The sequence below is a fragment of the Embiotoca jacksoni genome, unplaced genomic scaffold (genome assembly GCF_022577435.1).
Source record: "Embiotoca jacksoni isolate LCO1_2020_lvr unplaced genomic scaffold, fEmbJac1.0.p SCAF_4, whole genome shotgun sequence".
In the NCBI taxonomy this organism is placed as follows: domain Eukaryota; kingdom Metazoa; phylum Chordata; class Actinopteri; family Embiotocidae; genus Embiotoca; species Embiotoca jacksoni.
The window spans coordinates 8,140,514-8,167,156 of NW_027185392.1; the positions used below are offsets into that span (position 1 = coordinate 8,140,514).

Genomic DNA, 26,643 nt, shown 5'->3' on the forward strand with positions numbered 1-26,643 from the left:
ACATGTGTTACTGAATAACTTAGAGGGAGCAGAGGAGATTAAACGGTGTGATAGTGAGACAAAAGGAGGTTGATAGGCAGAGGAAATATAAAGCAGACCAAGGGACTCTGATGCTAAAGCTAAGCAAAGAAAACAGAGACCGCTTAAGAGGTGGCAGCAGCTGTCAATCTGGCTGCCAAACTCCACCCATCACTGTTGACCTCAGCAGAGACAATCAAGAAACAGTCCACCATTCAGTCGGTCAGTCAATTAGCCAGCCGAGCCGGCCAGTCAGCCATTCCCCAGTGATTTAACTCACTTTAATTGAAAGCCTACATGAACAAAGTACAGGACTAAATTCTTTCCCTGTCTACTGCTGTAGTCAAACAGATCCTTTGCATACTCTGGATCGAGTTTCCATTAATGCAATCCTAAAGTAAGCACTCAAGCCTGATTGTCAACAGCATCTTCATAGCTGTAGCTCAGAGACTGAAGTTCATTAAACACTGAGCTATGACGTAAAATGTGTCCCAAGCCTGTACTGAGAATAACTCCCAGCCTGAGAGCGCGTTTTATTAAATTTCTCTTGATCTGAAAAGAGTTGAGGAACCCTGCCAAAGACTAAAAGTGGTTATCTATCACCCATAATGCTGAGCAGAATTTGTTACAGAGACACACACAGAAGAGGATAAAGCAATGTCTAAAAGCAGCTATTTATCATCAGGAAATCTACTGTGTTATGTATGGTTCTTCATCAAACTCTGCACAAAGAGACTTTTCTAACCCCTGAGAATAAGTGTAAGACAAAAACACTATCCACTGATGCTATTCAACTCACTGTGAACTTGAAAGAGTCCCTCTATCAGTTCCCTTTTCTCTCCTCTTGCTGTTAACTGTCTGTCATTGAAATTACAGGCCTCTCCATACGAGTGCTTGCAAGAAAATCTTTATCTCACTCAATCACTCGGTAAACATTCGCCTTCTGTTTCTTAAGACAATACCTTAGTGAGGCTGCGGGCAGCACTGTCCTTGCCCCCGGGGGTGAGATTCCGGAGCTGGACATCCAGCAGTTCGACCAGTTGGGCCATGGCCCGCACTGTGGATGGCACATCGCCAGGACGCAGAAGCCCTTTAGTCTGCTCTGCCAGCTCCCTGGCCACAATCGCTGCCGTCTCGCCCGACCGAAGCTACAAGCCAAAGTGGATGACAGGGCAGGAGAAAGGCACAAAGTGAAAGAAGGAGAAAGATCGATGGCAGTAAAAAAGAAAAAAAGTTAGATGAGTTGAGAAGTGAAAGGATATTTGGGAAAAGGAGAAAAAGTTTGAGAGAGCGTGAAAGGAACAGTGAAGGAGAGGAAAGAGTACAGTAAGTGTAGCATGGAGAAATGACAGGACATAAGAGGAAGGACCGTGAGGTGAAGGACAGATGGAGGAAGGGACGTCGACGTGAAGGAATGGAGAAGACGAGTGAAGAAAGGACGGGAGAGGAGAAACATTTGTGAATACACAAGTTAGTTAAATGGCTGAGAACATTCTGTTGCAATGCAGATTTCACTGGGACCATTTTCCATGATTTGTCTGATAAGAAAGCCTTAAAGTCTCATGTGAAAACAAACCAAAAAAAAGCAATGAATTGAAATCATAACTTGCCAGAATAAAAGTCTCTTGAAGAATCAAACACAGTAATGTTTCCCCAGCTGAGTGGTTAACCTATCATGATGTACGTTAGCCTATAATGATAGCACACTGTAAGTAAATGGCCTTACAGGACATTTCCACTTCCCTCCAGCTAAATACTATCTCTCAGATCTCAAACAGGAGTTAGGGTTAACGAATGAAGATGGATACATGGCCTTAATCTTCCCCTGTGGCCAGTGCTACTTCATGCGTTAAAAAAATTGCTCCAGGACTATATCCATAACACGTACCCTTAAACTTGGGCTCAGTGGGAGCCACGAGGACCAACAGCAGCATTCAGACTTACTTTCTGCATGATGTGGTTGACCCAGGGCGACGTGCAGTTGCTGAGGTCAGGGCCTTGGGGATCCCAGTAGCCCACATGGGCCACGCACACGTATGTAGCCACGCCTGCAAGCCAAGCAAGGCAAACAGGATAAGACAGGCCTGACATTCAACAGGAGACACGAAGAGTCTTGAGGTGCTCGGAGTTCACAAAGCATTTTGTGTTTGCAGTGTGCAATGTGTGGATGGTAACTGAAGGATTGAATAATCATATTTGTCATGTGAGCCAGTTCATTAAAACAAGGAAAATCGCCCTAAGGAAGTTAGTCCATGCGATAAATAGAGAGAAATATTTATGTTTGATTTTGCACTTAACACAACTCGATATCTTCAGTCTCCCCCCCCCCCAATTAAATTGAAAATGAATTATATAATGATTTTTTTTAACGTTTTCTATAATATACTTTGGTCAGCATCACTGATTTTATACGGGCTCTGTAAATATATCGATTTAACTTTACTACACTCATGTATTGGAGGTACTTCAAGGATAAGGTTTCAAGCTCATAAAACTTGATGCACTGTTTGTGGTGTACACGGAGACACTACATTCTTAATATACTTCTAACAGATTAGGACTGTGATCACAAGGGATGATAAATGTTATTTTTATGGTATTTTTGTATTTAACAGTTGAAAATGTTTAGACTTTTCTTTATATTGTTTTGACAATAATTTGGAAAATAAAAAATGTCAACAAAGAAAAGGAGGAAACAACACATAATAACAGAACAATGTTTTTACACATACTGTTACCAAGTCATGCCAGTTATACACTCTGCTATCCATCTACCCATGCAGCTTCCTTACCCAGTGTCCCTACAGGGCAGGGCTGCTTGGCCGTCTGGCCCTGCTGTGTCCGTGGCCACGATATGTCGGCTGTCACCCTTGGACTGCAGAAGTCTTGAGGAGGCAGGGCAGGGGGCTGCGGGGCAGCTGGAGGAACTTGCACCGCAGGGGAACGTCCCCTACCTTTCTGATTGGTGTCGGGAATCTGATTGGTGTCAGACGATGAACCTCCGTCAGGAACCAGGATGGGCTGGCGGACTGTGGTGGTTGTTCGGTACCGCTGGCCAGGGGAGATGGTGAGCAGAGGCCTCGGGGTGGTGAAATAAGGAGGAGAACGCGTGGTGGTGGCACGGCTGGTAGATGAGGAGGAGGAACCTCCCCCACCGATTGGACCTGCTCCTCCCCCTCCTCGGTTAGGGGGGATCATGGGAGGTGGACGATAGTCTAAAGGGAAAGAAGAGAAGATTTAAATTCACAAAAAAAAACAGAGCTAGAACCCAAAACGGGTGGATTTGTGGATCCCGATATGATTGAAATGGAGATGTTTTAATAAGTACTGGTTGCCAGAAAAAGAGTTCACAGTTTATTCCCAGGATGAAAAAGTCAGAACAACAGAGTTAAAAGAGCTGTGATCAAGCAAACCATCTGCATTAGCACCAAGCGATATGAGCAATGGCCTACAAGCGTAAATAATATAGTGACAGACACAAACACATTTGCAGGCATTCATTTACACAACACTAAATAGCTTTGACAGGGAGTAGCTCAAGTTTCTGATGACTTCCCAATGTTAGTGTTTCATCTCTTGTCAGTGCTGTAACACGCCAGATCTTTGTGAGGTTATTTATTACTCTGAAGGGCAGGACATGTTTCTGAACAATTCCGTCAACAACGATTATAACAGAGCAACTTGAAAGTGTGTGCTCAAGTGTGTCAAGGATTTTGCAATAGTATCAATGTATAAAAATCTCCAGCCTCAAGCAGGGCCAATGATTGGTTTTCCCTGCACAAGATTACCAGTCTTTCTTGCGGGACTGGTACACAGTAGCAGTTCTTGCTGCCTAACCTGGCAGAAAAAAACATTCTTTCAGTGTCATGCAAGATTGATAACACCATGACATCACAAGAGGCAGAAAGGCCACTTAAATGCATATGGCACACTCTTTTATTGTCAATATTTCATTGTAAGAAGGCTTAATTATTAACATTGACCCTGTTTAAGGGACAGAAATAAAGAATGAATGGAGGAGAGGATGGAAGGAGAGAGGAATCCAACATATGTTTGTGAAGTGTTAGTGCCCTCCTGTAAGCATACTGTTTCTCATGCCTGCTGCTTTTAAGCCACATGTGGTACAAATCAATATTGCAGGATTGAAAGCTGGATAGAAGAAAATTGTTATTTACAGTTTCTCCTCACTCTCCATTAGAATTATTTCATTGGTTTCAAATTATTGGGAAGTCCTTATGTACACAGGTGGAGCCTATCTTCTAAATCCACAGCTCCACTGTGACAAAGAATAGCTTAATCTGCCCAACTTTTACCGCAACACTGAGTATTTTTAAGAAAACATAAAAATTATACTCAAGCATTTTCTTTATAGGAAATTGCCAGTACACAGACCTGTGAAACCTACAGACAAGGGACACGGCATTATGTGAATAAGTTTGGTGAAAACAGTATTTTAATATTTTATAAATGTATGCTTTTGCACCTGGTTATTATTATTAAGTTATTGTGCAAAATCCACACAGCACTCTAAATATACTCTGCTTGCAGGCCTATGCAGCTGATAATAGTGTTTTGGCTTCATCTTCCTATTGAAAACCCACAGTAGGTGGATTTCTTGTAGTACACATAAGGGCATGCTCACACACAGGGAACAAACAGATATACATGGAGAGGCAATTCTCCTAGATCACAAGGCTACTTGAATATGAATTCTCACGATTTCATGGTATGCTCTTTTCACAACAGAAATATATATTTCTATGATTTCTCTCTGTAAAATCACTGGCTGAAAATAATTTCAAAAACACTTCTAATAACATTTAAGAGAGTGCAACAGCCAATACCGACATCATGCTACATGATTTCTGGTTAATTATGTCCTTTGAGGGGTCAAAAATTAAACTATCATTTTCTTCAAGTTGTGATAACTAAAATATGAAGTTGACTTTTGCTACTCCAAGTCTGCCATGATGTTAAAATTCTTGATTTCATGTCTTTCAACAAAAATTAAAAGCTCAGGCACTTGTGTTTCTCTTGGTGTGCCTCAGGCCATATGTACTACACTGTGGTCATTGATATTGAAGGGTTACAGAGTTGTTGTCTCTTAATGGGTGTATGTTTTACTGGAGAAAAGAGTGTAATTGTATGAACTATGACTGCACATACTGTATGTATAACTGCAAGATTTTGGTGTGCTATATATGGACTGTTAAGGAAGAATCAAAGTCAACAATATGTTCTTGATCTGAGGGGACTAGAGTTCTATGAGGCCTGATTTGCGGTGTGCATAAAATTAGTTTCTTCTTTCTGCAGTGTTTTGGTAAATGTTCCTTTGGGGGGTGATGGGAAGGCATGATAGAGGAGAATGAAGTATGAGTGTGTGGGTGGTAGGAAAGAGTGGGTATTTACATTATTTACTGTGAACTGAAGTTGTCCCTTCCTGTGGATTTTAAGTTTAATTAAAGACACGTCTCTCCATCTTTCTGCCTCGCTTCCTCTCTGTCTGACTGGTTGACTGACAGCCATGTAACATTCCCCTCCTCCTGTACGTTCTGTTCTCTTCCTCCACAACTCAATGGAGTGTTTCCGTACCTAAACTGTGCTGCTCCCCATTTCTGAATCACCGCCGCCCTGCCTCATGCATTCTCCACGGAACATTACCATCAATCATGCGTGGCAGCAGTGGCCTAGGGACTGGTTGTCAATCTGCTTGTGTTGGTGTGTGTTCTTATGAAGCCAAGTCTGAGTATGTGTGTGCCTATCTGGACTCAAATGGGAAGCTCCATTAGGGGCTCTGCGACAACAATAGAGGAGTATTGGTGTGTGTGTGCGTGTGTGTGTGTGTGTGTGTGTGTGTGTGTGTGTGTGTGTGAGGTTGATGTCTGCTGTCATTTGAGTACAGGGCAGAAAACACAATGGCTGGCAGCTTGGGGTGAGGTAACACAAAAGTCTGCAAGCATTACAGGCAAGGGGCCACAGCACTTCACTACCCCGGCATCTCCATCTCTTTACCCTCCACTGCTGTTCTGTTGACATTTTTTTTTTTTTTACCTGTTTTCATTGCTCGCTCATTATTTCTTTCCCTTTGTGCCATATTTTTGTTTTACGGATTTCAAATTCAATAGTTCTAAACTCTTTCATGTGTACATCTTTGCATGTTCTTTTATAGCATTCTATCTAAGAAAAAGGTCTTGTAATGTGATGAATTCATCACTTGCATCCCAGAGGATGCAGTGAAAGAGGCTGTGAGGAACTAAAGGAACATGACATAACAGGTTCATGTAACATTTATCGAGAAAAAGGCTAGAGGTTGTACTTGTGGGGGCTGACATATCTCCATGCATTTAGCTTAAGAAACCTTGAGTAAATGTGCTGTGAATACTGTCTGATGTCAGCTCACCTAAATTCAGTACAAGCTGATCAGAGATTTTGCACCATATGCCTATGGGTGACATATTTCAATATGATTTGGGAGAAACGTCAATTATCACATTACCTACTATCGGATTCAAGGAGTTGAATGAAAAACATTAACATTCTGATGCAGAGATGGAAGAATCTAAATTTTTCATAATCTTACTACATTGTTGCTGTGCTGGCATTCTTCCCCGAGAACACAAAATGAACTATTCTATTTAGGGCTGGGTAACGAGCTTAAAATCAATATTACAGTGGATGCGAGTTTTCAGGATCAATTACTGTATATATCACAATATGAAAAATGTAAGAAAAACAATCTAATTAATTATCAATGAAATAAACTATGAAGCACACTTCAGTGTTCTGCTTTACATTAGACCAAACTTTTCAAATGTATGACACAGAATCAAGCTCTCATTTTCTGAGATTTTAACAATGATGTTCAACAATTCATTTCAATAATGTATGCTTGTAAAACAGCACACAATATGAACATGACATATCACAATATTACAATAAAGACTGAATAATTGCCCAGCCTAATTCAATTTAATTCTACCGATGAGGAAGATTGTGTTATATTATTGAAAACAACAGATCAGCTTCTAATGGACCCTGTGGTGAGAAAGTTCTGCTATCTTCTGTTTACAAGGACAAGAATAAAAATGCAATCACCGCTTTTATGTCAACATAAATTAAACGAGTATCGGTGTGTGCCTTATCATATTTTTCAAAATAATTCAGGTATAGCTTTTAACATAGCGTAAATATAAAATCATATTGGGAAAACAGCAATATTTTGACTTGTTGATGAAATTACGTCAGACAGTTACACGTGGCTATATTATATAAACATCTGAGTTACTGTTGTTGCTTACAAGCTAAAGAACTGACAGCTAATTTCTGTTTCGTTTTTAATTAATATTTCAAGGCAAACTATTAAGCTTATGCTGACGTATACAACTGTAACACCCATTTTGTTGAAACAGTTTGTTCTTGTGATGAATAAAGAATAATTTTTAGTAGTTTGTCATATGGTCTAAAATATTGCCATCACAGAAAAACCCTGAAATACTGTGATATTATTTCATCACCCACCACCAGAGCTTAAGGTGTTGAGAAAATTAGAAAATGAAATATCTGCACTTTAATGTCAACTAACAAACTTCATCTGTTGAGAATTGTTTGATATTATTCTATTCTATTCTAATCCATTTGTTTTCATGACCTGTAGTGAGCCCAGGGGAAGGTGAAACAATGGCAGCCTGGCAGTAAACTTGTTCCTGAAGTTGTCATCTGTCACCACACTGGAGGGGCCACAGAGATGCTGTCAGTCAGCCTGGGACGCAAGCACATGATCATCTGACATGCAGACAGATACGAGACTGTGTGTTTGTGTGTGTGTGTGTGTGTGTGTGTGTGTGTGTGTGTGTGTGTGTGTGTGTGTGTGTGTGGGTGGCAATGTTTTTCTCTGTGGGTAAGACTGCCTGTCTCTGCCTCTGCTCTGTTGCCGAGAATGCTCTTGTTGACTTCTCTTGGTAAACAGAGGGATCGTAAATCCACAGCACAAAAGGTAGAAGGCAGAGAGGAGAGGGGAAATGAACTTCCTCTTCCTCTGGCAAGTTTCCCACACCATCAGAAAAAAAAAAAGGCAGACAGACAGCCAGAGCGAGAGCGAGAGCGAGCGAGAGAGAGAGAGAGAGAGAGAGAGAGAGTGAAACAGAGGCAAAAAAGAAGAGGGATTTAAATGAAAACAGAAGTTTCACAGAACTGAGAGGAAGCCTCTACACTTCTTAATATGCAAGATGATCACTTCTTGCACTCTGCCTAAAAGTTACTGCCTCCTTGCCTCAACACACACACATCCACACACCATCCTGAATGGTGTGGAGAGATGGATCCAGAGGGGTAAAAGCAAAATGATAATCTGACTGGAGGGCACAAAGCTTTCTAGGCTGGATAGAAGCACACACACTGAATAGCACTGCATACTGTGATAACGCACTACCCCTATGGCTGGCACGCGCGCGCGCGCGCGCGCGCACACACACACACACACACACACACACACACACACACACACACACACACACACACACACACACACACACACACACACACACACTTGAGCGGAAATGTACTTTTCACTCACTTATGTGCGATGCAATACACACATCAAGAGCTTGTGGCGAGTGGCTCAAGCCTGCTGATAAGACAGAATGGAGCACTTCAAAGCAGTGATACTTTAAGATAAAAAAAAAAACAACCTCAACTAATAGAGCCTCCCTCAAAATGGCTGCCAGGCACCATCGTGTTCCACAGCTCATGTTTCACATACAGACACATTGCTGCTCAGCACTGTTGCATAATCATGTCATCCCCCTGCTGAGGTTGGAGGCACCTGCAGCCAGTTTGCCAATTACATGCTTCTTTCCTAATCAGGGGAAGTTCCCTTGTTCAAAGCAAAAAGCTAATGGGACAGACCCATTTTCTATTTTTTGTTGTGTTTCTGTTTTATAATGTACGGAATCATTGGCATATTTCTTTAAAGTCTGGATTGCGACCTCTGCTGTTCCAGACATTCAATGAATTTGTGTAGAACAACTGGTATGAATACACAAAAGGCATACAGAAAAATCCTGTTAATGTGTTAGAATGAGAGCCGTAACCTCCAGCAAGTGACCCTATGCAGTTCAATGTGTTGCTGCCCTAATGTATTACTTTGCCCCTTTTTAGACCTTCACAATTCATACATAAAAAAAAAAAACCTTAAAAAAAACAAAACTTGACACAATACAGCTTTGGTAACATGCTTTGCAAGCTGCTCTCATTCCTATTTACTTCCTGCAAGGCTGTGGGCTTCCCCTCCACTCTATTGTTCTGGCCAGGCCTACTTAATTTGGCATCTGCTGTTTGGCAGAGCAGAAGTGGTGCTGAGGCCAAATGCACGCAGAGGGCCTGGCTGGGGCTATCTAATCGATAAGGACACACTGCAGGCAAGGAACAGGTGCAGCAGACTCTGTGAAGCAGAGCTCAGTTTCTGCCTAGACGGCTGTGTCGTAATCTATTTGGGAAAGAGGGAGATAGGCAGGGAGGGAGAGGGCCGAAAAACAGGTGATGGATGCAGGTGGAGAGGACGAACAAGAGAGAGGGTTAAAGTTACTACTGTGTGTTTTCACATTGCACTTTTGTACAGGATTGTGGTGTCACTGAACGAGTGGAAATTATGATTATATCTGTTATGTAATAAAACATGTTAACATGAAAAAATGTAATTCAGCAAGACACAGTTGGAATGTTTTGATTAGGATTAAAAGCTTGACGATTGCCTTTGTCTTTTATTTTTTTTGAGGCTATTTAAAAATATGAACGTTTCCCCTTTGTAAACAATCAAACACTCAAAGTGAACCTGACTTCATTTTGAAAGGACTGAATCATCTCAAGTGGTGTCAACAGCTCAAGGACCGAAAACACGGACTTTGTGCACACATATACACACAAACGCACGACTTGGCTTGACAAGCAAGAAATGTGCAGAGGGTTAGTCTAATCAATGATCTGGTGAAAGAGGGCCTTCATTTCAACCACTAACAGTTGTTTTTCTCTCCACTTCAGCTTGTTTCAAACATTTCCTGCACTGCTTAGCCCTGCTTCTTGATTGCAATTTGATGCCGAGGGGAGAGGAGAGGAGAGGAGAGGAGAGGAGAGGAGAGGAGAGGAGAGGAGAGGAGAGGAGAGGAGAGGAGAGGAGAGGAGAGGAGAGGGCTTAAAGACAATAGACACTCCATGCTTGACCTCCTCAGGAAATGGCTGTGATTCCAGCCATTAGGAGTTCAAAGGTGAACCTTTACATTTTCGTAACCTGACATAAAGGGAAGTAAAGGTCATCTGCACATAACAAATCATTACATAATTCCAGTGTTGATTACTTAAATTAAAAACTGAGATACCATTTTGGACACTCACAATATTTGACTGACTAGTGAATAAAATGTTGGTATCAATCAGTTTTTAATATATTTTTGGAAAATTAAATTTAATAATTACATTTTTTTTTTAATTTTTATAAAATCTCCCTTAAATAATAGTGGTAATGAGAAGTAATTCTTTTTGAAATCTCTGTAACTCTCGACACTAAAATGATGCTTAAAGACAAAGCATTCAAAATCTCAATTTAATGAACCCAAAAGAAAAATGCATTTAAAAAAGAAAAAGTGTCCTGTTGGATTCTCTGAATTATTTAAAAATATGTACTTACAGTGGCTGTTGTTAAGAAGCTACTGCTTAATTTGAGTTCATATCTATTTTTTTTATTTTGTACAGCATTGTTAGAAAAGTGAGCTGTACACAAAGGTTTGGTTGATTTTTTTTTTTTAGCTAGAGAACTGTGGCTACAGATTTTTTTAAATATACAAATTAAATACAGCATGTGTGTGTAAAAGTATTGAAATAGTCTTGCACAGTGAGAATGCTCTTGCATAAGATATTTTTAAAAAGTTATCGATAATTAATTCATAAGTCACTACATAGTAAAAATGCTCAGAACCAAGAGTCACAGTGTGTATTTTTGTCTCTATCTGATTAACTTCTTTAACACTGTTTCTATAATACTACAAACAAAAACATCTTCAGGGTTACTAAGGAAACTTTCATAATTACATGTCTTTCTTTTTATACTTCATATCAGTGTGCTGATTTTATCCTGTCGAATATGCAGTCAGTTTATCTCCCTTGAACATAAGACCTTAAGTAGATCATCAACTTAAAGGGCAGCAAGACAGCAGGAGTAGAGTACAAGTAAGACTTTGAGCATGTGGAAATTTGCACCAAGAATAAAGAACAAAAAATAGAGAGAAGTGGGGTAGCAATAGAAAATGAGACGAGAGCGATGACGAGTAAAACAAAGATAGGAACGCAGCGTCTCAGCTTTAGCCCTGTTTGCCCCTCCCCTCCTGAAGATGCAGATAGCATGAATAATTTTAAGACTTTGTTGAGAAAACTTTCTAAAGTGTGGCAAGGCAGACTTGAGGTGATAAATTATTCAAATGTTTCATCGGAGCCATGCTGCTTGCGTAGGGCAAGCCTCTATAATATGCATGTAAGAAGACATGATGAAACAACTCCATAAACAGTAGAGAATGAGAGAACGTTTGGGGATTGTGGGGTGGGAGAAAGGGGTGATGTGCAGACAAGTGACTTTGACTCTGACTTTATATAGACATTCAGCAGGCCTCTATAATATATACATCTGAGGACACCCGATGAAATAGCCCTGTGTGATGAGGGAAAGGGTGTGAGCAGAAAAGGAGGGCAGATTAGGCGGGAGATAAGGACGACAGAGTCAAAAGAGAAAGATGTATGAGAAGGAAAGAGGAAATATTGAGATTCCTGCCATTGTGAGTGCATGTGTTTGTGTGAGAGACAGGGAGAGAAAGAATGGGGATTCAACAGAAAAAGAAGAAACACAAACAGACATGGGAGACAATAAATGTAGAGAGGCAGTTCACTTTCTTGTTAAGTACCAAGGGAGAAAGAATATGCATTTCAAAAAGATCCTCTATCAGCTGCGTGCTGCATCGACGGCGTGATAGAATACATGGGAGTAAACCTTTATATCATCGGTTAGCCCAAGGTGAACTAAACCTGCTTTATTCATTTCTCCCCTGTGATGTTTAAAGTCTTAAAGCAAACCTGATGTGATATATAGGACCAGGAAAGATGTTCACATCTTTCAATACCAGGGTCAAATCCAGTCTTTCAATACCTTTTAGTTTGAGGGCTAGAACCCTTCTTTTTCCATTTATGAAAAAATATTTCTCAGCAGTGTCAACCATTTTTTTACGAGGAGCACCAAGACTGCAACTTTGCTGAAACGTCTTACAGATTTAGCAAAGGTGGGTCTCAAATTAATACATATAAGACACAAACTGTTCAGCACTCAAAACGGTTTCGGTTAGACACCCAGCCCAGCGGTACATTAGGGAAGGGAGTACATAGGAAACAAGGCAAGGTCAAAACCTTGTATATGAGGAGGGCTTTTAATTAGAAACGGACACAGGAAGTTGACCCATTCAGTCAACCAGTGGTGACCTAATCAGTCAGTCACGTGGCATTCAGCCAAACAAGGGGGGAACTTTTCCAGTAAATCACTCACTGACTCATTGACAGACTTTCATGTTAATAGGACTGGCCCCAGTCAAAATGAAAAAACACATCTATTTATTATTGTTGTTGGGGTTGTTTCTTTTTTTTTTTTTTTTTTTTTTTTTTTTTTTTTTTATCTCAAAAAGGCCCTTTACACTTTAGTGAATTTCAAGACTCTTCCTTTGCAGAATAAAGAAACAGAAGTCATGTGAAAAAAATTTGAAAAAAAAAAAAAAAAAAAAAAAAGACAAATTGCGTTTGACTGGCCAACTCATCAACTGCAGCAGAGAAGAGGCGGCTGGTGTGTCTGCAGCTGCCGGAGGGCAGAGCTCCATGTCCAGAGAGGACACTCAGCACTCAGCTGACACCACCCTGTTACAGAAACTGTACATGTGTTCAATGTGTGGACGTTTACTGGCAGAATAAGCAATGGGGCTGTGCTGAACCACACACAAATGTACAACAGTAAGGATGGCATCATTACGGGCATTACCTTGGCATAAGTAAAAAATAAATTGCATCTTGCTTCATTCCTCTCTATGCACCGTCCGATGAGCACCCTCAGTGACGCAAATCCAACACACCCACGTTGTGGCGTGTCAACAGATGCATGCTGGCTACAGTGGATGGACCCCAGCTGCGACTTCTACATTTAATAAGGAACTTCTGACCTCAGTGAGGTGTACACCACCTTTCAGCTGCCGTTGACTGTTTGTTACCGTTCTTTCTTAAAGCATCTTTATACTCCACAGGCTTCAGCTACTTTGAGGAGCGCGGAGCGTTTGTGATGCTGTATTTTAATGTTCATGCTGTAATAAGGGGCAAGTAATATGCATCGTAAAATTTCATCGGCTATTTGCAACCACATAATCAAGAGATTTGACCTATTTTTTGTTTCATTTCAGTATGGATGTATACTTGGAATTTCTATTCAGATGTTTGCACAAGATGACAAGGTCAGGAATTTATGGATTTTATTGTTGGTTTTTGCCTTAAGTGCATGGTGTGATGTTCTTTCACTAGTGTACAACGACAACGTACTACACTGAGTAGCCTAAATGTTTTCCTTATTTAAAAGGTCTATTATATAACATACGGTTTGATTTTCATATACAATTTTTCTTTAATCACATCACTGTTTAAAAAGCAATGATTCAATGTTTGTTCAGAGTACATTTTAACAGACTTTCTTATTACTTTTTTTTTTTTTTTTTTTTGTACATTTTTACCCAATTAATTACAGTACTTCCAGAACTCTTTCCATCCCTGGAGTATGCCAAAGTAACTATGTTCCCATTCAGATGTGTGCTCTAAAACAAAACAGCTTAAGTCAGCTTAATCAGAAGTGAACTCTTTTAAACCGTCTGCCTTTGTTACTCAGTTGGACAGACACAACAAAGAAATTGATGCTCTCTGTGTTGTACCCCTATACACTCAGTCCTTGGTGGCCAACCTCGTTCTTTTTTTAAGACCGTGGCCCATTTCCTGTCTCATTTCATATCTTAAGAAGTCTATTTGAGCTGAAACAAAAACAGGGAGTGCATTAAGCTACATCAGTAATGAGTGTAAACCTCAGAATGGCCCCTTTCCTTGGTCTGTTTCCTGAACTGACTAAAGGAAGAGAAAGAAAGAAAGAAAAAAAAAGCGCTACAACACGGCAACTTTGACCAGAGTCATCTTACAGTATGCTTAATGCATCTGAAGTGAAACTAAACAGAGAAATACCTTTCTTTTTTTCTGTGTTTAGAAGGAATGAAGAGCAAAAAAAAATGAACGAGGATGCAACAAAATAAAACTTCAATGAATCAACTTGCCGCCTCATTTTCTGATGAATGAGAAAACCATGCAGTTAAGGTAGTTAATTTATTCCTTGTCTTCATTGAATGAGGGAGCGGAGCGAGGAGGAGAGTAAAAGAGCGTAGCAGCATTGATTGTATGTATTTATTGCCCGCTGGTCAGCAGTCTGGCTTGTTGCTTTGCACTGGAGGTCATTCTCCACATTGAATCCCCATTGATCTCCTCTTTAGAGCCTCCTGAGACACCCAAAGCTCCATTATGAGACCCTCCACACTCTCATGCATGCACCAATAAACATGTATGGACATTCATGAATAGAGAAACACAAACTCTTACCGTAAGTACATTAGCACATGGGCATGCACATCATTGGGCGTGCACACATTTTTACAGCATGTCCTCCCTTTACACACACACACACACACACACACACACACACACACACACACACACACACACACACACACACACACACACACTGATCGGTAGAAACCAAGTTTAATGCTGCCTCTCTCTATAATTTCTTGTACTGCGCCTCCTAACTGCGTGTAAGAGCATGCGTTAATTCAGACATCATTTAATAAGACACGCAGCCAGACTGCCTTGACCACTCCATAGAAAGGTGCTGAAAGGCAATTACGCTGGGCAAATAGCCCTTCAGGCTCCAGGGACCTAAGCCCTTCCATCCAGAGGAAAGAAGGAGGGGAGGGCGGACACTAACCTTACACCAGAGTTGAAAGAAAGTCACTATGGGTTAGACAATATCCCCAGCTCTTTCAAACGGACACAACACTTGTTCACTTCACTGTTTGTCGAGTCAAAATGGGTCAACCTACAAACTGGATTCATGACCCTCCATACCTGGGTTGGAAATGGGTTAGACACTGTACAAAAACTTTTATACTTTAACTTTCATTTGACTTGTTTTCCAACTACATATCTGACCATTCAAGTAAAAGAGTCAATTCACCTGAATTACTGTTTCCTTATTCGGTACCCTGAGATGTATTTAACCATGCATGAGGTTTTATTAGATTTGTGAGAATTACCAAACATCCAACTAAAATATTTCTATGGTGGTTTATAGTTTGTGAATTAAAAAGCTAGAACTGTATGCAGCAGTTAAATCACAGCTTTTTACCAAAAAGTGGTGGCTGTGTGTGGAAAAAGAAGACTGAACCAAAACAGTAGTGGGACAATACACCAAAACAATGTGCTGAAAAATACAAAAAACGCTTGGTAAATTGCAATGTCTGGCCATAATCTATGGTTTTATCACTACAAACAGATTCTCTCACATTATATGTAGTTATTGGACGTATTGTTAATATACAAGTGTCAATCATTGCTACTTTAAAGGCAAGCGTGGTAAGATCTCATACATTTTCAGGTAATAATTTTTTTTTTTTGAAACACAAAATAAATGTGTCAAATTAGGGCAGCCCCATAAATAATCAATCTAATAGTCAATGAGTAAAGTGTTAGCTGACCAACATCAGTCAAAAACAAAACAAACAAACAAAAACCTCAGAAATCGGAAACTGCACATTGTCAGAGACGTTACAAAGATTGACAAACATTCGTTACTGGTCAAGCCTTTCCCTTTAAAAAAAAGTGTGACGTTGGTGGTTAAACTACTGTAATCAGCCATAAAATGTCTAGAAAGGCCAAAATTTTAGTATACTTGTTATCCAAATGTTGTGTAACGTGTTTGCTGTGCCAGAAAAGTGAATATAGGTTCAGTTCATACAACATTACAACACTATGCCTCTCCTGTCACTGCAGAGTTGGTTCAGGCATTAAAGGCTAGTTACCAGCCAGGTAAGAGTAAAGACACTTGGCCAGAAACCAGAGGTCTCCCTCCTACAGCTAAGAGCTGTGATTTTGGAAAGACAACATACCAGGCCTTGCATTTTTGACTTTCCAAATTACGTGCATCTTCGACCTTCTCTTCCCTCCTTTGTTTCTGTCTCTACCAAACATGCACAAACAAAGAAACACACACACACACACACACACACACACACACACACACACACACACACACACACACACACGGAGGGTGCAGGTCCTCTTATGCAGGTCCTCTTATTCTCTGGCTTTTAATAATGTTGTTTCGTCAATAACATATTCAGTTTCCTTGCTTCAGACAGATTCTGAATCATTACTGCTTTTGCCGTTACCATTGTTGTTGACAGGCGGCTCGCTTTGTGTGTGTGCTTTTAAAAGTTCTATTTTAAAGGCTCATTGTTGCAGTTTTCTATCTCTGTAATGTAGCATAGTGTTAACAGTGTTACTAAGAACATTATTCGTTAGCCCTGGAACTTAAATAATTATCTGAGTTACCAAAAATATATATTTAAACAATTAAATTAACATTGGTTGGAACTGACCGCTACCACTAGGAGAGTTTTTAGTCGGGAGCCGCCATTGGTGAAACACAGGTTGAAGTTTCTTCAGACTGCCATCATATACGGATGTCCAGCATGAAATCAGTATTAGTTCCTCCTCCCTCCAGACATTTCTGGCTCCATTGACGATAAATGCATTATGATTTGTTAAGCAGCTGGGGAAACTAAAGAGAAAGCTGTCAAGTGGTACAGTAAAAGCCGAGAAGCATTTACAGTATGTAAGGCTCAGCATAACATTATTATACATTCTTCTAAAGGCAGGGATCAAGGTAGTCTTTATGTTCTCTTTTTCGCATTCACAAATAGCAACTCTGCTGGCATCCACAATTTCTGTGACACTGGTCGAGGACAAGCTGCAGGTATATTGGAGTTGTTTTGTTGTAGTTTTTTTTTTTTGCCTTTTACTTCTGAAAACATGCAGATATCACGGGTGGAGAAACAGTCATAATTGAGAACCATGACAGCCCAGATGGTGCTTTTCCTTTTTCTTCCTCTTCAACTTATTTTGTAGAATTAATTATTGGAGGAAGATTAGTGTCTGTAAGCATCCCTTATGTCACAATAAAAAAATAAAAAAACACGTTTATCATTAAGATGAATATTAAAAGCATCACAGATTTCCTGTGAAGATTTTTTTTTTTTTAAATCACATCACAGCCGGTCCAGTACAAATAGTGGTTCTCAAACCAACATATTTTTCTGCTTACTATACCTAATATTACATTTAAAATGCTGAAGAAAAAAATAGAGACAAGAAAGAGTGAAAAAAAAGAAAAAGGAGTACAGTAAGTAAGTTATGGGTTGGACCTACCATTGTTGCCGAAGTCCAGCGAGTACTTGACCACGTGGTAGTTATTCCACACATACAGCAGGTTGTCTCTGGGGTTGTAATCCACTGCAGCTATGTACTGGTAGGAATTAGGGAATGGTATGTTAACTGTCATCTCCTTGCCCTTATCAGTGCTGTACATGTAGTCAATCTTGTTCCCTGTCCCTTCGTTGTCATCATCTTCATAGACGGTTTTGACAACATAAAGGACTCCACAGATCATGAAGGCGTTGGAGGCAGAGCGTTTGTCGTAGGTGGTGTCCCAGGAGCCTTCAATCCGCAGGGTGTAGGGGTTTAGCTGGCTCACCACGATGCGCCCGTTATTCTGCTCTGTTGCATAGATCACCCACAGTCCATTCTCATCCACTGCTAGGTCAATGTCCGACTTGCCCCCCCAGCGGTACGGTGAGGTGTCGTGGTAGTTGGCATTGGCGATGATTGCCTCCCCGCTCTTGATGCGTGTACGCAGGTCAAACTTTACAATGTTGCGGGTGCGCTCCTTGTTAAAGAACAGCGCGCCATCATAGACGACAAAACCAGTCCCATCCACGCGATGCGGCAGTTTGTATGTGGTGGTGGGACGGCCTGCGATGAAGTCCTCCTTTGAGGAATACTCTGTCAGTGTATCTGTGCGGTAGGGTGTCCATGGCATGTAGTAGATCTTGTCAGAGGCCTGCAGCGGGTCTTTGCACCATGCACCAGACTGGTGGTCGGACTCAAAGAGGTGTTCACTTTGGTATACTCCCCGCAGAATGCCAGGGCACAGAAATACTGAGGAACAAATGACAACATTTTCACATTAAAAACGTTTTTAAGCAAACGTTTTTCTGTTCAGAGTTACAGGCAGTGCCTGTGAAAGGTTTGCTTCTTTTCATAAATGCTTATAAATAATGTAACATTGTGTTTTAACTTAACTTTAACCACCAGTGAATGACGATGACATGATAAGCTTACTATATTGTGATTTGGATGTTGTACAGCCCCTGTCATTCTTAAGCACAGCAAACAGCATGCCTTCTATTCAACAGATAATACCCTGCTCTCACAGCTCAGAGATGAAGAGAAAATGGCACATTTTGTTCTACTTCCACCCTTTTCCTCTATTTCCATTTCTCCCTCCCTCCCCAGCTCCTCATTAGTCTCACAGCTCTTTCTTCCTTTCTCTCCCTTTCTATTTCTGTCAAGAACAGCCAACTGTAGGACTGAACACATCTTTTATCGTCTGCTGTTTTTGCAGTTGTTACAATAATTCTTTTCCCACTCCGTGCTCAGTTATTCCCATCTTGGAATACCGCGGTCATGTTTTACGAGAGATGTGGGAGATGTAATAAATTCTCGGAAGCCAGTGCGACCAGAGTCATAGGAACCTTTGTAATTTAGCTGGAATGTTGTCACATACGCACCACATCCGCACAGCAGATACACACATACGTGCCAGATGTGCACTCTGGTTTTTCCCCATTCTTCTCAAAGGCTGGGAATATTGATTGTATTTTCATTTGCTATTCAAAGCACTGGCATTACTTTCATATCACAGGAAAGCATTTGAAATATTAAATGTCAACGTAATTCTTTGTTCATTGGCTCATCATAAAAATGTGCTCAACCCATGGAGAGTTTGTTAAGTGACATTCTACACAATACAATGGAATAATATGGGCCTGGAGTGTGTCTAATGAGAACCAGTGTTTCCAAATTGCCTCTATATGCTGAGATCAAGCCGTCTTAATATAGCAGCAGTGACTTTGAAAGAGATGTCATGTTGCCACAAGGTAAAAAAAACGCTTCAGGCTCCAGCATCAAAAAGTGACACCCCCATCCCAGATTCTGAGCGTGTGTGAATGTGGGCGTGCTTGCTTCACAGACTTACCTTTTTGTTCTACTTCTGCATGAGCCATAGGCAAAATATTTGAAGGAAAAAAAAAAGAGAGAACAAGAGAGAGAAAGAAAGAGATAGAGACAAGAGACAAAAATAGATTAATGATGCAATAATAAGGAAATCATGATAATACAATCTCCGATCTCCATAATCGTCCTCATATTTCATTCTAACCTTGTGAGAGTGCCAGGATGCTCTCCATGTGTGATTGGTAATAACATTACATAAGCGTCTGAGGAGACCGCGCCGCAATGGGGCGATCTAGCTGACAGCATTGCATCTCACATATGTTGCGCACGCACATATGGGGGAACAGAGACAAACATGTGATGCAGGCAGAAAAAGAGGGAGAGGAGACACTCAGAGCAAACACACAGGACCATGAGACAACGTGCACAACACACATAGCCATCGTGTCCATGGTGGTCCTACCACTAGTCCAGGACAAAAGACAGCAACACAAAATAACCTGAGATAATGAGCTCTTTAATGTATGCTAATAGCAACAGAGCAATGAAAACCAGAAAATTGATTTGATTACTGGGATTGCATTTCAGAGGACCAGCAAAACTGTCACATTAAAATACCTTCTGATGCACAGTGGGTGAGTTAATGCTATGTGTGTGTCATGTAATCTGTGTGACTCTGTGTATGAGTGTGCAAGCATCTGTGTGTGGAGGAGGGAGCATACCGAATGCACTGGTTTGCTTCAACCCCAAACACCAATTCCCTGTCTATTATATTCAAAGCACTATCCTTAGAGCTTTAGCAGGAGGGTTGTTCATGTCGCACTGCAATGAAATGTGCACACTTGCTCGAAAACCTCTTAAACATATGAATTTCATTCCACCTCGGTCCCTGGGGGACTGAGTGGAATGTGAACACGGCAGAAACCTAATCCTGCAGGCAGTGCCCTTGTGTCTTTCAAGACCGTTAGAGACCTGCTGAATGGAACTAGTCCCCCTGAGATGGCAGGAGAGCATGTAGAAGAGAAGAGAAGAGAAGAGAAGAGAAGAGAAGAGAAGAGAAGAGAAGAGAAGAGAAGAGAAGAGAAGAGAAGAGAAGAGGAGAGAAGAGAAGAGAAGAGAAGAGAAGAGAAGAGAAGAGAAGAGAAGAGAAGAGAAGAGAAGAGAAGAGAAGAGAAGAGGAGAGAAGAGGAGAGAAGAGAAGAGGAGAGAAGAGAAGAGAAGAGAAGAGAAGAGAAGAGAAGAGAAGAGAAGAGAAGAGAAGAGAGAAGAGGAGAGAAGAGGAGAGGAGAGAAGAGAAGAGAAGAGAAGAGAAGAGAAGAGAAGAGAAGAGAAGAGAGAGAAGAGAAGAGAAGAGAGAGAGAGAAGAGAAGAGAGAGAAGAGAAGAGAAGAGAAGAGAAGAGAAGAGAAGAGAAGAGAAGAGGAGAGAAGAGAAGAGGAGAGAAGAGAAGAGAAGAGAAGAGAAGAGAAGAGAAGAGAAGAGAAGAGAAGAGAAGAGAAGAGAAGAGGAGAGGAGAGGAGAGGAGAGGCTTGAGTTCTTGAAGACATTTTTTTTTGAAGAACTTTCAGACAGCACATACTTATATATAGAACAAGTGCACTTCCTATTGCGCAGCGCATAAATGAATTCTTTAACACATTAAAGCCAAAACTCATCAGCAACCCTGAGATATGCATAAACACATGTGACACACAGAAACACACACTCACATACCCCCCCCCCCCCCCACACACACACACACACACACACACACAAGCAACCATCAAATCCAAGGCTCATGAAAAATGCATGGTAACTGGTGCGGCTTCGGACAAACTCCCGATAAATAACCAATCTCTGGAAGAAGATCGTGTTAAACCTAAAACAAGTGTGTATATGCATGTGTGCACCAGCACTTATGTCAGTGTGCTGTTACAAGTTAAGATATAAAATGGTTCACCACAAGGAAGCCATTCCCTTGTGAGGAAAGCTGGGAAAGAAAGCAGATATTCTGTCTACGCAGAGAGGTGTGTGCGATGGAACAACATATATCAATGTACTAAAAACACACACACACACACACACACACACACACGCGCGCACACACACACACACACACACACACAATACAATACAATACAATACAAAGAGACACGTTGTGGTTGAGAAGATGGGCATTAATGACACCAAACAACAAGGCCTTCTTATTACCTGAAGCTCTCATACATTAAAGAAAAAACATGTGGAGTTCAAGGTTGCCAGCAAAAAAATAGATTTCAAATGAAAAAGTGTGATGGCAACAAGTACACTAAATGGCACACAAAATGTCACACAAATGTCATTGGATTTATACGGCTCCTCATTCTTTCACTCGATTAATGGGCGTCTCTGTTGGTGAGCTCATTGCAAGATTTTATTTTAGGTGGGCCATAATCTCCATGACAAGGAGAAGAAATGAAAAGTTTTTTCATAAATCACAATCATTCATTTTTCAGAGCACAGGATTTGACAGCTTGAATATAGGTTTAAAAGGCATTTGTTGAAACCTCAAGGTATTGTCAAGGGTACAGCTCAAGCATGCGGGATGATGTCAGAGATGAGGAGTCTTTTGTGCTACTGCTAATTCAGCCGCTGAGCGTGGTGAAAAAAAGAAGGAAAAAAAAAATATGGACAATGACAACTTTCTAGAAAATGTCCTTGTTTTCATGAAAACGTCAACAAGAAAGCATCTCTCAATCTCTTCCTCAGTGTTATTCGTAATTGAATTCTGCGCAGGTAGAGGCATGTTTTTTATCAGTCCAGTATCTTTGACTGATCATTTGCAAAAGCACTTAGAAAGCACTACTGAATAGTTATCTATGCAGCTACAGAAAGGGAAAAAAAACAACATTTCAGCTCATTTATTCCTATCAAGGCTTTGAATGAATATTAGAAAACAATAGCAGAAGAATAATACTGACAGCAATGCTCTGTTGTGAAGATGTGTCGCCTGTCTACTTGCACATTTATTGAAAACCATCTAATTATCCATTAACAGCTGCAGCAGAATCTTCTCAGTTTTTTTTATTTAAATTTGTAATCACATGAACAGCTTTTACACTGGATCTTGAATGCCTTCTCAGTTTTTTTTCCCCATTCTATTTCTATTTCTCACACACACACACACACACACACACACACACACACACACACACACACACACACACACACACACATACAGAAACAGTGTTAACCTGACTGCGCTCCGGTGTAAAGATAATTAGCATTTTTATTGAAAACGTATGGTTTATTAATAAGGTATCCGTCAAGGAGGAAAGACCGTGTGTGCTCACCAGTGTGTAATGTGTGTGTGTGTGCATGTGCGTGCGTGCGTGCGTGTACGTGTGTGTGTGTGTGTGTGTGTGTGTGTGTGTGTGTGTGTGTGTGTGTGTGTGTGTGTGGGCACGCTCGCGTGCAAGTTTCTGCAGACAACGGGTGGCGACAGCAGCCTTACCACTATTATCTCTGATCTCTAATCAGCTCAGCTGGCTACAGCTCAAGGTCATTTATGGACACAGACGTTTTCTTCTTTCTTTCTCCATTATTCTATTCTTTTCCTCCTGTCCTCTCATCCTCACCTGACAGTCTGTTTCATTATATCGCCCTGTGCTTTTCCCCTCGGTTATTCTCTCTTTTTCCTCCTCTGTATCTTTATCGCTCCCTCCCACCCCAAACCAAGCCTTGTCCACCTCTCACACACACAGTGTCTTTTATCAGTTAATTCATTCTTTCTGTTCCTCGTCTGCTGGCCTCGTCTAACCTATTTTTCTCTATCTCTGTCTCAGCTGTCGCTCTGCCGTCTCTCCTTCTGTGTCTTTGGTTCCTTTCCCATCTTCCCTTGCTCTCTCTGGAAAACACAAAAATGCCTGCATATGTGCCCACACAAACACACACATACTGTACATGCACATACAGAGAGACACACACACACACACACACACACACACACACACACACACACACACACACACACACACACACACACACACACACACACACACACACTCATGCAAGCACGGACGGACACACGGACACGGACACACACACACACACACACACACACACACACACACACACACACACACAAACACACACAAACAGAGCTTCTCATGTCATCGTGATGAAGTTGTTCCAAGGGTCCAATCTGACAGAAGTCTTTAATTGGACAGACAAGAAGGTGATTTTATCTTTTAATTAGCTTTCCTACTGAGCCAAGTTCTATTGTCTAAAATAGACTGCATGGGTATTGCATAACATATCACTGGCTTTTCTGATTAATACACTAAATGTGGTAGTAGGCTAATTGCTTCATAACAGCAGCTGGGATAACCAGGGTATACTGCATGAAGATGAGGAAACGGATAGACGCAATCCCAAGTGTTCCTTCCTGTTTTTAATGGATGAACATGAGTGAAACAATACGTATCATATATCTTTTTCTGCAGAATGTAGCATATTTTGTTGAGATTAAATCTATCCATGTAGGAGAGAAGTACTACTTTGTACAGCAGTGCTCTAATGTATGGATATTTATAGTCCGCCTGCAGTGCAATGAGCAAGTATACACAGGTGGCTAATTACTGCCAAAGCTAGCTGGCTAGTTTGGCACATGACTGCCACACACTCATACCACAGAGAGCCAGAGAGCCAGAGAGAGAAAGAGGCAGCATTTGATTGTAGCTTTGGAAAACCGCCAAAAACCTGCAGTGCAGTGAGGAGAGATGAAGAGTTGCGAAGGTAGCTCAAGCCAAAAATTCCTAAAAAAAAAAAATAATTAAAAAAAAGGACGGTAGCTGGAGGAGCAAAATTTCACTGAAAACTGAACCGTACATAATTTAATTACCTGTTTTACAACCCACTTTGAGAATTGTTTACAATATCTATGTAGAGGGAAGCATGCCAATTCTACTCGAACGGCAGCCGCTCAGGAAAAGTACCTCTGCAGTGTAAAGTTGTGTCTCTTTGGAGCTCGGCTCATTTTCTCTCCATGCAGTCAATTTGTGATTAGCAACACTTGGCCTCAGAGGTGATTGCTGCAGGTCAGGTGTTTACGCTCTACAAACAGTGCTACCAGTGTGCTTAATGTCGAGGGAGACCTACTTGAGTTATAGATGTCCCTTGATGTTACAGTCATTTGAGAGCACTAAAGCCAGCTCTGCCTTCACATGTAAATGCAATAATTTATCAGCGGCAGCTTGTTTTCATTTTTGAAACACGACAGTTTGAGTACACTGTCATATATTTCAGAAAACAAGCCTCCTTTATTGATCGATCTTGATTTATGGCAACATTTTGGAGATATTTCAGCACTTAATGTCTTCCAAAATGCATCTTTCACAACAATGCCACTGACAGCATTGATTTGCTTTATCAAGCAGGCCGTTGTGATTGTTGACGGCTGAATCTCCAGCCTGAATGCCACCGAGCAGGAATACCTTCTTCAGACATTATTACGCCTTTCCAAAATAATTAATTTGATAAATATTTGAAGAATCCAATATGAGGGTTGTCTATAGGGTCGTAACACGTACAACTGGATCTACTCTCAGACAAAACAATTCAAAGTGTTGGGTCACAGTACCCAAGGACTTATTTTACCTTCATACAACATTTTTCTCTGTAACATTGTGAAACATTTCTCATGGCTAAACGCACCCGCAGGAGCCAGGTAGTTTATCACAGCGCTACCTGATCCAGCCTGAACAATTCAGTCAGTACACACAAGATGTTAATGTACTGTCAAAAGCTCCCTCTCTCTCTCTCTCTCTCTCTCTCTCTCTGTCCAATACTCTCTCTCTTTCAGTGCATCATCTCCCTCACTACGTCCCTCCCTCTGTTAGCTGAGCTCTCTGATGACTTTGGTTTCAGATGCTGTCTATTTTTGCGGGGAGAAATGTTACCCTGACTGACCTGTTGTTTATCAGATCAGCACGCAGTCATCTCCCTTTGCGCTCAGTTATTCCTCATCTACATTTCTTTACAGTGACAAATCTATGACATTAGTAGTGCCATGTTTTCAAGCAGGCCCGCAGTTTCGAAGATAAAGACTGAACATGCAGAAAAGTCTCGAATGAATCAGACGAGAGTCAAAACATACACGGACTCTTTTTCGATGCCTGGATGTGTGTGCAGAGTGAGTGAGTGAGTGAGTGAGTGTGAGTGTGTGTGTGTGTGTGTGTGTGTGTGTGTGTGTGTGTGTGTGTGTGTGTGTGTGTGTGTGTGTGTGTGTGTGCTTGGTGGGGCATTAAGCAGGTATCAGGTTGTGTTTCCATCTGCTCCAGAGAGGGCTCTGATAGTCCTATTATTTAATCTGCTGGTCATTCTAGACGCCAGGCAAGAGCCGTTTAGCCAGACATAATTGAATGCTTCAGTGTGGGAGATCACCTTGGCCGTCTGTATGGACAGTGGTGCCAAGGCTGGAGACTATGTTAGACAAAGACTTTGATACCTGCAGGAGGAACTAAGCACAAAAACTGAAGTTTAAAATCTTTGTTTCTTTCTTCTTGAAGGTAGATGAGACGTTTGAATGCTGTGACTCATAAAACTGATGAAGATCATTTTACTTCAAATGTCTCAAAAACTAATAAGGCTCACTGTGACTTAGTATTTTTGGCCAGTTAGATATATAAACATGAATAAATGCAATTTTAGAAATTAACTTTTTTTTGCCTGTAAATGTGCAGAAAATAAATTTTCCAAATCCAATTTTGCATGTTCTCCTGTCTTTTATGACTGAGAGTCATTCCACCACAGCAATGAGACATACAGAATCGGATGCAAACAAAAATAGACACACATTCAACATCCACATTACTTCTTCACTCTAAATGTGAATTTATGAGACCTTTACAAAGGACACCATGTTCCAAAAATCATGAAATATTTCGTATTAAAATAAATGTAATTGTCATACATTTTTGCATTGAAGTTATGTTTGTGAACTGCTAAATGTGTAGTGGGTCAACTAGTCACTTCAGTGCCAGTATTTCTTACTTGTTGAGTAATGCGTCCTTTCTCAGTGTATTTGAAGTGTACCCTGTAATTTTGACAAATAGCTTTTTTTATTTTCTTACGTTAAAAAAAAAAAAGTTTCATCTGCTTTTTTATCTTCTGGTGTGGTTCTCCACCTTGACGTGTCAAAAATAAAATTTACCTGCCA

The 26,643-nt window shown here is 40.8% G+C and overlaps 1 protein-coding gene across 10 annotated transcripts in view; it reads right to left on the bottom strand.

Moving 5' to 3' along the window:
* Positions 1-26,643, bottom strand: part of adgrl3.1 (adhesion G protein-coupled receptor L3.1) — a 125,131-nt gene that overhangs the window by 41,007 nt on the left and 57,481 nt on the right. For all 10 annotated transcript variants that reach the window (XM_069168068.1, XM_069168065.1, XM_069168075.1 and 7 more), the window contains exons 6-10: positions 19,490-19,504; positions 17,602-18,390; positions 2,811-3,233; positions 1,963-2,066; positions 981-1,166 (exon numbers count right to left, since the gene is read on the bottom strand). In XM_069168068.1, the coding sequence (XP_069024169.1) occupies positions 981-1,166; positions 1,963-2,066; positions 2,811-3,233; positions 17,602-18,390; positions 19,490-19,504 (1,517 nt within the window). The remainder of the gene's footprint in view (positions 1-980; positions 1,167-1,962; positions 2,067-2,810; positions 3,234-17,601; positions 18,391-19,489; positions 19,505-26,643) is intronic.